Raw genomic sequence first — 13362 nt, forward strand, 5'->3', positions numbered from 1 at the left:
TTGCTTATTTTACATTTGAGAAAAACTCTACTTCACTTGAGAAAGTAAGTAGAACATTTTGACCTCCTATGTTCCAACTAGTTTCTCTCAACATTTTCAAATTCCATTCCACTTGAGTTCATTCCCAATTGAGGTGTTTCAAATCCCTTTCAAATAAATTCTTTTTTTTCAAATGACAATCCTTGCACATCTTATGCACATCACTGATTTACCACATTGTATCCCCTCATCCTCCAATTCTTGATCAAATGGATGATCATTTGATACTTTCAAATGGACTCCCTTCAACTGAACCCTAGACTCGGGAGTATTTCAAACCACTCCCAATTGACCTCTTTTTTTTAGAACAACTTATTTTTCCTCATACCTATCTCACTCCCCCATTCTTTTCCATCAACACCTTGACCCCTTGAATTGATTTTATGCCACCATATTCACCATTGGTATTGTATCTGTACTTCCATCACTACCCCTCTAAACCTTGGATCTATCTCTTTCCATCATTTGTTTGCCACAAACAAAGTGATAATAAATTTTCCTTTTAATGCATATCACTCTCACTCTCCATTTCTATCTCTATGTCTCAACCTCCATCAACATTACCTCCTCAACATCATGCACATGGATGATGTGCATCTCTCTCTCATTGTTCATTTTTGTTTGACAAGAATGGAGCCGGCCAATTTGTGTTTGCATTCAAAATTCGGCCAGCACTATCTCCCCTTTTCCTTCTTATACAAGCCATGCCTCCCACCTACCCCAATCCATAAATGGGCAGCCTCCCAACCAACTCAATCAATGAGGAGGCTATCTCCCAACCAACTCAATCAATGAGGAGGCAGCCAACCCACCCCCTCTCCCTCTATATAAAGGGGCTTGGCAGCCCACTCCCTCCTCACTTGCTCTCATTTCCCACTCTCCACTCCTCTCCACTCCTCTCCTTTGCCTCATTTCTTTTCACTCCCTACTATTTTCTCCACTCCCTCACACTCTCCTCCTCCACTTCCCCACGAAAATGGTGCTCCCCTTGCTCCCATGGCCGGCCATGGCCATGGAAAGCCACCAAGATGAAGCTCCCTTCCTCCCTCAAGCTCATCCTCACCATGAGAGCCTCCCCCTCCATCTTCTCCCCAACCTTAGATGGTTTAATCTCCTCTTCTTCTCCTTCCATTGCTAAGATTGGATCTTGATGCAGGTGCATGTTGGTCCAAGCATGGAGAAGGTTGAGCTATCCTCAGATCTGAAGTTCTTGAGCAAAGTTCGTCCAAAACCTTGCAGTAATTTCTGTTTCTTGCTGTTTCAGATTCTGGTACGATCTTGTAAAATCCTCCAAATCTCGTGTGCAGATCCAAATCGAGTGGTTCAAAGTTCTGCAGATAGGTATTGAAAATATCTACAACTTGGCGTTGGTCTCATCCTCAAATTCGTTACGGATTTTGCATGATAAATAAAGTTCTGCAAACATGCAGAATCATTGTTTGTTAGATTTCTTCCGTTTTACAAAACCTTTTTGAGCAAACTCAATTTTGGGTGAAAGCCCTCTCCCGTACCTTCATTTTGGCGTTGGGTTCACTTCAAATGACCTAATGGATTTGAAATGGTTCACAGATCAAAATCTGGTCAGATCTGACTTTGTCGAATTAAACCAGGAGCTTGGAGACGAATTTTTGAATGAAACCAACTGGGTAAGAACCACCTATTCAGTACCTTTCAGATGCAGCAGACCTCATATTTTTATGATTTGTGTCTGATTTTTGACGAATTAAACTTGTTCTGTATGTTCTGCAGACATGGCTGTTAGCTTTTAATTCATCAAAAATCCATTTTTGAACCTAATTGAGTGATTCCAATTCTGTAGGATTACTGAATGTTTTCTTAATCATCTCCAACAAGTTTCAAACCTTTATCTGTTCTGCAACTCCATAGTTAAAGCAAATGGTGAAAACATGCAGTAAACTTGTCAATCCATTTGTGAGAGTTTCAGAAATAATTTGAACCCAAATCCAATTGTGTTTGCATCTCTGTTTAATTACCTTTCAAATGCAAGTAGCCCCATATTTTTAGGATTTTTCTACGATTTATGGCTTACAGATCTTGTTTTCTGTACAGTCAGATTCAAGGAAATTCCTAAAATTGTAGGTTTAATATTTTTAGGTGATTCCAATTGGGTTAGTCTTGTATTAGTACTAGCTATCTAGGAAAAATATTATTAGTCTCTGTTCATACATATTTGTTGCTGTTAGTAATGTTTATGTGTGACATGCATTGTTGAAGAAAAACTTTTCGGTTTATTTAAAACCCTTGACCAACTCTTTTAGTAGAGATGGGCAACCTTTGTTTTATGCTTGCAAAACAAAACCTCTGCAACCTAACATTATCTCTTTTGTTTTGTTTAAATTTTCAAATGATGTGGTATATGGTTTGCTTCCTATTTTTGTATAGTGATTAAGTGAGCAAATTAAATTAGGAAAACTGTTTTCTACTTTTCCAAAAGTGTTTGAAAATGTTTTGTGAAAGTATTTGATGTCAAACTAATGCTCTTGTCCTCTTTATGATGTTATCTACCAGGGGTACTTAGCTTGTGCCATGGTGATACCGAGAGAGGCAATTGCTAAGTTGTGATACTCTCATACCTTTACTAGGTAAATAAAATGGTTTCTCTTTAAGTTGTTTGTGGTATCTATAAGTCCTTTGTATGTTATACCTTGGCTGCATGGTTAGTTGTTGATTGTTGTATGTTTGTTTGTTGGTGCAATGTGATTGATTGTGTTCTTTTATATTTTCCGGCGATAGATGCGAACAATTCCGGAGAAGAAGAACAAGTGGAATCGGATGAGAAGATTTTATTTATATTGTTGGGATTGTTATATTGATGGAGTTGAAGAAGTACAGGGACAAATAAGCCAAGGCAAGCCATCTTTTGATCTCTTGCTATTTATCCTTCTTGTTGTGCTCACTGCTCCATTATATACTTGGTTCCTTGTATCATGTGTGATTTTTGGTCCTCTACTCTATGCATACTTATTCCCAAAGTATGTTGAACCCCTTGTTGATGCTTTGCATACTTGCTCCCAAGTATGTTAACCCCCTTGTTGATGTTATGCATGCTTACCCTAAGCATGTATGCCCTCTTGACCATATCCATGTTGTCATCTTCTTAGTGGTATGATGATTAACATCATGACCCCTGTTTGAATCATCTTAATTATGTTGTCCCTATACATGCTTATCCTAAGTATGTATGATCCCCTTAACACCTCAATTATCATCCCCTTAGTGGTATGATGGCTAGCATCATGTCATTGAGACTCTTAGTTCCTTCATAAAACTATAGGTTGGGACCCCCCCTTGGAAAAATACCTTGTTGAAAAGAATTTTTGAAAACCTTGGGTGAGTTGGACTTACCCAAGCGTGTGTTTATGAAAGGAAAGGATCTTGGTAAAGATGGTTGGAAAGAAAATCTTGTTTTCAAAAACTTTGGCGCCTAAGTATTCACCCGTGACAATTAACCCGCGCAACCACATTACCCTGGGGTGGGACGGGGCTTAGCTCGTAGTTTGTTCTTCTTAACATGGGACACCGCACAACTATATAAGGGTAAGGTTACCCCTGAATCCGGATTGTCGTTGGTGGAGACAATAGTATAACGGGAGGCCTTCGGGGCTGACCCGTCCGGAAGACACTATGGGTCTCCTGGCTTGGCGGTGGAGCCACGCTCAAAGTGAGGTGAGCTGCCACGGTGCCGGGGAGGTACATACTCCATAGGGTAGGATCCCGTGCTAAGACGAATAGGCGAAAGGCTATGTCCGAGTTTTTGTCATGGCATAGTTGATATGCAGGGATGATGCCCACATGATAAACTCACGGATCTTGTGGGGAAAGTGTGCAAACTCTGCAGAGTCAAATCTATTCGAATAGCCGTGTCCGCGGTCATGGACGGTTGAAATGGCTGTTGCTTAGCCTGATGAGTTTTGTTTGAGAAAGTGTTTACCAAAGGAAAAAGGAACTTATTTTCGGAGTACCGGAAGGGTACTAGAATGGTTTGGTTGACCATATGGAGATGGTCGAAAAGGAAATAAACTGGGTTACTCCCTTCCTAGTGTTTTATGTTGTAGAACTCTTTTGAAGTATCTTCTTCAATAGAGAAATAGAGATGTCTTAGATAAATTCTTGGAGTGCCCCCCTTCGATTGAGAAGTTGGGATGCTATCTCCACCAAAAACATCTCTTCTCTTCCACATGCTATATCCACAAGAGAAACTACTCTTCCTCTCTTGTCTTCTTTAGTTAGAATTGTTATCACCTTCTTGATGGTTTGCGAGTACAATTCAAATGTACTCACGGCTTTGTCCCTGGCTATTTACTTGGCCAGACTTGAAGGAGTTCGACAGATGAAGAAGGAGTTGGCGACGTCTATGCGAGCTAGGAACGTCTTCCCGATCGGTTGTTCGTAGGGTTATGGCAGATGACTTGGGCACTGCGCTGCTGAAGTGATGATGCTACTCTGATGTTTAGTTAGGCCCTTCGAGGCTATTATGTAAGTATTGGTCATGTGACCATGTTGTAATTTTCTTATTCCGCTTTGTAATGGATGGTGTAATTTGATATCAGTTCGGTTATGTGTTCACGGCGCACTGATCATGGGATCGTGAACTGTATACATAACAGGGAATTTCGGACAGCTAGTCCGGGGTCCCCACAGAGCTGGTATCGAGCCATCCCGATTGTAGGAGACTTTAGTTAGCATGGACGTTAGTTAGGAAACAAGTACTTGGACAAAACTATTTACAAAACAAATTGTTTCTTTAGTCGGAAGTATAGCTTCTACTCCTCTTATTTATTCAAAGCTTCTAAAATTCTTACCTCTCCGCTCTATAAAAAGGTTTGAAAATTCTTACTCTATTGTCTCAGCCAATTCAAACCTACATATTGGACGATGTCCCCAACTCAGACTGGAGACTCGAACTCGAAGATGGCTCAATCCCTCAGGAAGACTCATATATCTCCAACTGCAGCTATTGAAGATTGGATGCCGACGTAGCCGTGTGCTTGTTGGGATGATAACATCATGTCTTTGGTTGTCACCAAAGTCTGTCAAGGAGCTGACCTTCTTCCTCCGTGGACTTGCACTTTTTGCAGTCATCTGGGATCAAGTCCTCGGTTCTTGACTAGTAATTTTTAGGCCAGCTACAAGAAGTTGACGATTTCGGGAGTACCTCAACAACTACCTCTTCGAAGACCTCACGTCCCCGGGATATTGAGCAAGAAGACTACGCAGTTTTCTCCTCCGCCTCAACATAGAAGACCGAACACCAGGCCTGCTTCGCAACCAACTGCCCCGAAAATCCATGTTGGAGTCCATAAGAGCAAAATGAAGACGGCAACATATGTGACCAGCCCCCAAGCGAATAGGATGGATAGGACAAACTCAATCGCTTTGATTGAGCTACCCCCACGCATTAGGCATTCCATGGGTACTTAGGTTACCATGCCTGGTTTGATGATTGCTTGAAGTTCCCTTGTGTGCTGCCTTGAGTGTCTTTTGTTTGTTTGTTGTGTGTATAATTGTCTTGGCTTTTCGGTCTGAAAAACACCCTTAGTGTGATAAACTAGCTTAGAAAGCCTCCCAAAGATGTTTTCACCCTCACCTACCTCGCCGATGTTTTGCTAATCGCTAGTTAGTTGGATAAGTTAACGAAAAGCTCTAACTCTACCCCCGTTAGCGCTTGTTTTTCAAACATCAGGAAAACTAACCCAAACCCCCATCTACGCTAACTTCCTTCAATATCAGCTGGAGCATCTCGACTACGCCAAGAAAGAAGAAGCCCTACCTTCAAGAATGACTGCACCTCTGCGAGGAGACATACTAATTTGGACTAACCTTGGAGCATAATCGCGCTAACCTCGAGGATATCTTCTTAAAACTATCCTCTGACACACCGTCTAACAAGCTTAGAGAACAATAGCGTCAAAGCCAAGCTACATCACATGGTTCGTCTGGTCCTCATCAAGTGAAGGCTCCTGAAGATACCTCAAGACTCAAGACTTTAGGCGTAGTTTACCCGCTAACTTCTTAGTTGCTACGAAGTCGCACCGACCCTCAAGCTGAAGATTGTCTTCGACGACCCCCGTTGCTGCTTCATATGGGTACCAACCAGGCGTTTCATCAACTTATTAACTCACGGCGCGTCCCCTATGGTTTAGTTAACACCGTGAGTGCCTCTTGAAGTTGCGGTCTGCACATCGCCTGAAGATTCTTCAATCGAGTACGTAGATCGATGACTCCTTCGAAGCCCCCGACAGACCGCAAGGCGAAGCTCTAAGATTTTCCGAAAGCCCGATGAAAAATCTTACGGGTGGAAGTCTTCCACTAAAAGTTGGAGCTAACCCTAACATTTTAAACCTTTCTAACACACCGTTGGAAATGTGGGATGCACTAACCCTCTTGAAGCCGTGGACTACTCAACGCCCGCCGAAGATGTTCAACTCCAAAGATCAATGGCTTCTCCAAAAAGCGCCCGACAAGACTCGTGGCCGAAGCTTACGCTTTTAACGCCCTCCCCGATGAACAATTTTAAGGGTGGAAGACTTCGTCTTCCACTAAATTTAAGCTAACTCTAAAAAGTTTTCAACCCTGCTCAAGCACCATTGGGTGCACTAACTCTCCCACAATCATGAACCCCGCTAGGATCATTAAGAAGGTATAGATCCAACATCTGCACGGAGTCGTCGGCCTCTTCATGAAGCTCGCCATCGTCAGAAATCCATCATGTCTCTCACAAGCTGAAGTTGCGACCCTCTCCACACAAAGGCATGTCTACATAAAAATGGAGTCTAATTTTCGTTAAACTTTACAACCCCTCCAGCTTCTACGCTCGGTAATCTCGGACGAGATTATTTTAAGGGTGGAAGATCTGTAACACCCCAACTTTTGCAACCTTGATTAATTGTCCATATTTCAAAAATTAGGGGGAACAAAAACTTTTTCTATAGACTAATTTAGATGAGTTGCCTTGATTTGTTTGTTGTGATGAATTGCTTTGATCTGCCGCTAGATATATTGTCTTGATTTCTTGTTGAGTTATGTGTTGAGTACCTCAAAGAACAACACCTCTAGTGGTCAGACATACAACTCACCTAATAAAACACATGTGTGACTTAGGTAAAACTGTTTTCCTTTTTACTACATCAAACTCTTCTCCTGATGGCAACATGAGTGTGCCATCTTGATATTCCTATTTGTGTTAGTCCAGCTCAAACCATCCTTGAATCCAAAATTTGGGATCATCTACCCTCATCACATCCTTCTCTTATACCCACTCATCATAGGTTGATTCTGAAGCCAAGTCAACAATCTGTTTTGGCAAGCTTATAAGTTCCAGACTTTGGCAGTTGATATCTAAGCAACCACCATCATATTGTTGACCTCAATGCATGGATCTCATCTATGCAACATCCTCTTCAACCTCCACGTCTTGCATGTCTCAGTCAATCCTTGCAGCTCATATATTCAACTTGATCTTGTACCCTATCCAATGTTTTACCTCAAGATCACTTCCTTCACTTTTACCTCTTGTTTTTATTCAAGTTTAATCTTCACAAAACCAAGATTGGGAATGATGGGTACATTTTGAGGCCACCATCTACCCTTGAGAACACTCCTCCCTAAATTAGTTTTCTTTCTCAAAAACCCTATTGTTTTTCCTTCTCTAGTTTTGATCACAAAACTACTTCTAGTTTTATAAAATCTTTTCAGGATATTTTCTTCAAAGAAAACAAAGAACTGAAACGGGTTTTGTTTTTCATCCCATTTCTACCAAGTACTGATTTCTAAAACATTATTTTCTATTTTGTTTTCCATTTTACAAAAGGCTTGTTTATGGTACCTATACCATTTCTTGTCTTCCTCTTGCTTATTTTACATTTGAGAAAAACTCTACTTCACTTGAGAAAGTAAGTAGAACATTTTGACCTCCTATGTTCCAACTAGTTTCTCTCAACATTTTCAAATTCCATTCCACTTGAGTTCATTCCCAATTGAGGTGTTTCAAATCCCTTTCAAATAAATTCTTTTTTTCAAATGACAATCCTTGCACATCTTATGCACATCACTGATTTACCACATTGTATCCCCTCATCCTCCAATTCTTGATCAAATGGATGATCATTTGATACTTTCAAATGGACTCCCTTCAACTGAACCCTAGACTCAGGGAGTATTTCAAACCACTCCCAATTGACCTCTTTTTTTTAGAACAACTTATTTTTCCTCATACCTATCTCACTCCCCCATTCTTTTCCATCAACACCTTGACCCCTTGAATTGATTTTATGCCACCATATTCACCATTGGTATTGTATCTGTACTTCCATCACTACCCCTCTAAACCTTGGATCTATCTCTTTCCATCATTTGTTTGCCACAAACAAAGTGATAATAAATTTTCCTTTTAATGCATATCACTCTCACTCTCCATTTCTATCTCTATGTCTCAACCTCCATCAACATTACCTCCTCAACATCATGCACATGGATGATGTGCATCTCTCTCTCATTGTTCATTTTTGTTTGACAAGAATGGAGCCGGCCAATTTGTGTTTGCATTCAAAATTCGGCCAGCACTATCTCCCCTTTTCCTTCTTATACAAGCCATGCCTCCCACCTACCCCAATCCATAAATGGGCAGCCTCCCAACCAACTCAATCAATGAGGAGGCTATCTCCCAACCAACTCAATCAATGAGGAGGCAGCCAACCCACCCCCTCTCCCTCTATATAAAGGGGCTTGGCAGCCCACTCCCTCCTCACTTGCTCTCATTTCCCACTCTCCACTCCTCTCCACTCCTCTCCTTTGCCTCATTTCTTTTCACTCCCTACTATTTCCTCCACTCCCTCACACTCTCCTCCTCCACTTCCCCACGAAAATGGTGCTCCCCTTGCTCCCATGGCCGGCCATGGCCATGGAAAGCCACCAAGATGAAGCTCCCTTCCTCCCTCAAGCTCATCCTCACCATGAGAGCCTCCCCCTCCATCTTCTCCCCAACCTTAGATGGTTTAATCTCCTCTTCTTCTCCTTCCATTGCTAAGATTGGATCTTGATGCAGGTGCATGTTGGTCCAAGCATGGAGAAGGTTGAGCTATCCTCAGATCTGAAGTTCTTGAGCAAAGTTCGTCCAAAACCTTGCAGTAATTTCTGTTTCTTGCTGTTTCAGATTCTGGTACGATCTTGTAAAATCCTCCAAATCTCGTGTGCAGATCCAAATCGAGTGGTTCAAAGTTCTGCAGATAGGTATTGAAAATATCTACAACTTGGCGTTGGTCTCATCCTCAAATTCGTTACGGATTTTGCATGATAAATAAAGTTCTGCAAACATGCAGAATCATTGTTTGTTAGATTTCTTCCGTTTTACAAAACCTTTTTGAGCAAACTCAATTTTGGGTGAAAGCCCTCTCCCGTACCTTCATTTTGGCGTTGGGTTCACTTCAAATGACCTAATGGATTTGAAATGGTTCACAGATCAAAATCTGGTCAGATCTGACTTTGTCGAATTAAACCAGGAGCTTGGAGACGAATTTTTGAATGAAACCAACTGGGTAAGAACCACCTATTCAGTACCTTTCAGATGCAGCAGACCTCATATTTTTATGATTTGTGTCTGATTTTTGACGAATTAAACTTGTTCTGTATGTTCTGCAGACATGGCTGTTAGCTTTTAATTCATCAAAAATCCATTTTTGAACCTAATTGAGTGATTCCAATTCTGTAGGATTACTGAATGTTTTCTTAATCATCTCCAACAAGTTTCAAACCTTTATCTGTTCTGCAACTCCATAGTTAAAGCAAATGGTGAAAACATGCAGTAAACTTGTCAATCCATTTGTGAGAGTTTCAGAAATAATTTGAACCCAAATCCAATTGTGTTTGCATCTCTGTTTAATTACCTTTCAAATGCAAGTAGCCCCATATTTTTAGGATTTTTGTACGATTTATGGCTTACAGATCTTGTTTTCTGTACAGTCAGATTCAAGGAAATTCCTAAAATTGTAGGTTTAATATTTTTAGGTGATTCCAATTGGGTTAGTCTTGTATTAGTACTAGCTATCTAGGAAAAATATTATTAGTCTCTGTTCATACATATTTGTTGCTGTTAGTAATGTTTATGTGTGACATGCATTGTTGAAGAAAAACTTTTCGGTTTATTTAAAACCCTTGACCAACTCTTTTAGTAGAGATGGGCAACCTTTGTTTTATGCTTGCAAAACAAAACCTCTGCAACCTAACATTATCTCTTTTGTTTTGTTTAAATTTTCAAATGATGTGGTATATGGTTTGCTTCCTATTTTTGTATAGTGATTAAGTGAGCAAATTAAATTAGGAAAACTGTTTTCTACTTTTCCAAAAGTGTTTGAAAATGTTTTGTGAAAGTATTTGATGTCAAACTAATGCTCTTGTCCTCTTTATGATGTTATCTACCAGGGGTACTTAGCTTGTGCCATGGTGATACCGAGAGAGGCAATTGCTAAGTTGTGATACTCTCATACCTTTACTAGGTAAATAAAATGGTTTCTCTTTAAGTTGTTTGTGGTATCTATAAGTCCTTTGTATGTTATACCTTGGCTGCATGGTTAGTTGTTGATTGTTGTATGTTTGTTTGTTGGTGCAATGTGATTGATTGTGTTCTTTTATATTTTCCGCGATAGATGCGAACAATTCCGGAGAAGAAGAACAAGTGGAATCGGATGAGAAGATTTTATTTATATTGTTGGGATTGTTATATTGATGGAGTTGAAGAAGTACAGGGACAAATAAGCCAAGGCAAGCCATCTTTTGATCTCTTGCTATTTATCCTTCTTGTTGTGCTCACTGCTCCATTATATACTTGGTTCCTTGTATCATGTGTGATTTTTGGTCCTCTACTCTATGCATACTTATTCCCAAAGTATGTTGAACCCCTTGTTGATGCTTTGCATACTTGCTCCCAAGTATGTTAACCCCCTTGTTGATGTTATGCATGCTTACCCTAAGCATGTATGCCCTCTTGACCATATCCATGTTGTCATCTTCTTAGTGGTATGATGATTAACATCATGACCCTGTTTGAATCATCTTAATTATGTTGTCCCTATACATGCTTATCCTAAGTATGTATGATCCCCTTAACACCTCAATTATCATCCCCTTAGTGGTATGATGGCTAGCATCATGTCATTGAGACTCTTAGTTCCTTCATAAAACTATAGGTTGGGACCCCCCCTTGGAAAAAATACCTTGTTGAAAAGAATTTTTGAAAACCTTGGGTGAGTTGGACTTACCCAAGCGTGTGTTTATGAAAGGAAAGGATCTTGGTAAAGATGGTTGGAAAGAAAATCTTGTTTTCAAAAACTTTGGCGCCTAAGTATTCACCCGTGACAATTAACCCGCGCAACCACATTACCCTGGGGTGGGACGGGGCTTAGCTCGTAGTTTGTTCTTCTTAACATGGGACACCGCACAACTATATAAGGGTAAGGTTACCCCTGAATCCGGATTGTCGTTGGTGGAGACAATAGTATAACGGGAGGCCTTCGGGGCTGACCCGTCCGGAAGACACTATGGGTCTCCTGGCTTGGCGGTGGAGCCACGCTCAAAGTGAGGTGAGCTGCCACGGTGCCGGGGAGGTACATACTCCATAGGGTAGGATCCCGTGCTAAGACGAATAGGCGAAAGGCTATGTCCGAGTTTTTGTCATGGCATAGTTGATATGCAGGGATGATGCCCACATGATAAACTCACGGATCTTGTGGGGAAAGTGTGCAAACTCTGCAGAGTCAAATCTATTCGAATAGCCGTGTCCGCGGTCATGGACGGTTGAAATGGCTGTTGCTTAGCCTGATGAGTTTTGTTTGAGAAAGTGTTTACCAAAGGAAAAAGGAACTTATTTTCGGAGTACCGGAAGGGTACTAGAATGGTTTGGTTGACCATATGGAGATGGTCGAAAAGGAAATAAACTGGGTTACTCCCTTCCTAGTGTTTTATGTTGTAGAACTCTTTTGAAGTATCTTCTTCAATAGAGAAATAGAGATGTCTTAGATAAATTCTTGGAGTGCCCCCCTTCGATTGAGAAGTTGGGATGCTATCTCCACCAAAAACATCTCTTCTCTTCCACATGCTATATCCACAAGAGAAACTACTCTTCCTCTCTTGTCTTCTTTAGTTAGAATTGTTATCACCTTCTTGATGGTTTGCGAGTACAATTCAAATGTACTCACGGCTTTGTCCCTGGCTATTTACTTGGCCAGACTTGAAGGAGTTCGACAGATGAAGAAGGAGTTGGCGACGTCTATGCGAGCTAGGAACGTCTTCCCAGTCAGTTGCCTGTAGGGTTATGGCAGATGACTTGGGCACTGCGCTGCTGAAGTGATGATGCTACTCTGATGTTTAGTTAGGCCCTTCGAGGCTATTATGTAAGTATTGGTCATGTGACCATGTTGTAATTTTCTTATTCCGCTTTGTAATGGATGGTGTAATTTGATATCAGTTCGGTTATGTGTTCACGGCGCACTGATCATGGGATCGTGAACTGTATACATAACAGGGAATTTCGGACAGCTAGTCCGGGGTCCCCACAGACATCTAGATTACAAGCATCATCATATGAATCTCAATCATGTAAGGCAGCTCATGAGATTATTGTATTGAAGTATATAGGAGAGAGATGAACCACATAGCTACCGGTACAACCCCGAGCCTCGATGGAGAACTACTCCCTCCTCATGGGAGACAGCAGCGTTGATGGAGATGGCGGTGGTGTCGATGGAGGAGCCTTCCGGGGGCACTTCCCCGTCCCGGCGGCGTGCCGGAACAGAGACTCCTGTCCCCCAGATCTTGGCTTCGCGATGGCGGCGGCTCTGGAAGGTTTCTCGTACCGTGGCTTTTCCGTCTCGAAGATTTAGGTCGAGGGGGCTTAAATAGGCGAAGAGGCAGCGTCAGAAGGTCAGCGACGCGACGACACCATAAGGCGGCGCGGCCAGGGCCTGGGCCGCGCCGACCTATCATCTGGTGGGCCTGTGGCCCCCCTCTGGTCCTTCCCGGGTGTTCTGGAAGCTTCGTGGAAAAATAGGATGCTGGGCGTTGATTTCGTCCGATTCCGAGAATATTTCCTTACTAGGATTTCTGAAACCAAAAACAGCAGAAAACAAAGAATCGGCCCTTCGGCATCTCGTCAATAGGTTAGTTCCGGAAAACGCATAATAATGACATAAAGTATGCATAAAACATGTAGATATCATCAATAATGTGGCATGGAACATAAGAAGTTATCGATACGTCGGAGACGTATCAGCATCCCCAAGCTTAGTTTCTGCTCGTCCCGAGCAGGTAAAC

The 13362-nt window shown here is 41.6% G+C and overlaps 1 protein-coding gene across 14 annotated transcripts; it reads left to right on the forward strand.

The window, feature by feature from the left end:
* The first annotated feature begins 669 nt into the window (after positions 1 to 669).
* On the forward strand, positions 670 to 12516 carry LOC127300282 (uncharacterized). 14 transcript variants are annotated; one of them, XR_011756885.1, is made up of 9 exons: positions 896 to 1258; positions 1347 to 1380; positions 1609 to 1685; positions 2569 to 2642; positions 2794 to 2908; positions 9517 to 9593; positions 10477 to 10550; positions 10701 to 10815; positions 12279 to 12516. XR_011756885.1 is itself a non-coding variant. In XM_051330387.2 (7 exons), exons 1-7 carry the CDS (start codon positions 1200 to 1202, stop codon positions 12299 to 12301), a joined length of 507 nt encoding a protein of 168 aa, XP_051186347.1. In that variant the 5' UTR covers positions 671 to 1199; the 3' UTR covers positions 12302 to 12516. The 14 variants fall into 14 exon arrangements, 2 of the variants coding, with proteins under 2 accessions (XP_051186347.1, XP_051186341.1); XR_007851088.2 differs by lacking the exon at positions 2569 to 2642 and having other exon boundaries at positions 670 to 1258; XR_011756889.1 differs by lacking the exon at positions 1609 to 1685.
* The last annotated feature ends 846 nt before the right edge of the window (positions 12517 to 13362 follow it).

Source organism: Lolium perenne, chromosome 1 (assembly GCF_019359855.2).
Source record: "Lolium perenne isolate Kyuss_39 chromosome 1, Kyuss_2.0, whole genome shotgun sequence".
Taxonomy (NCBI): Eukaryota; Viridiplantae; Streptophyta; class Magnoliopsida; order Poales; family Poaceae; genus Lolium; species Lolium perenne.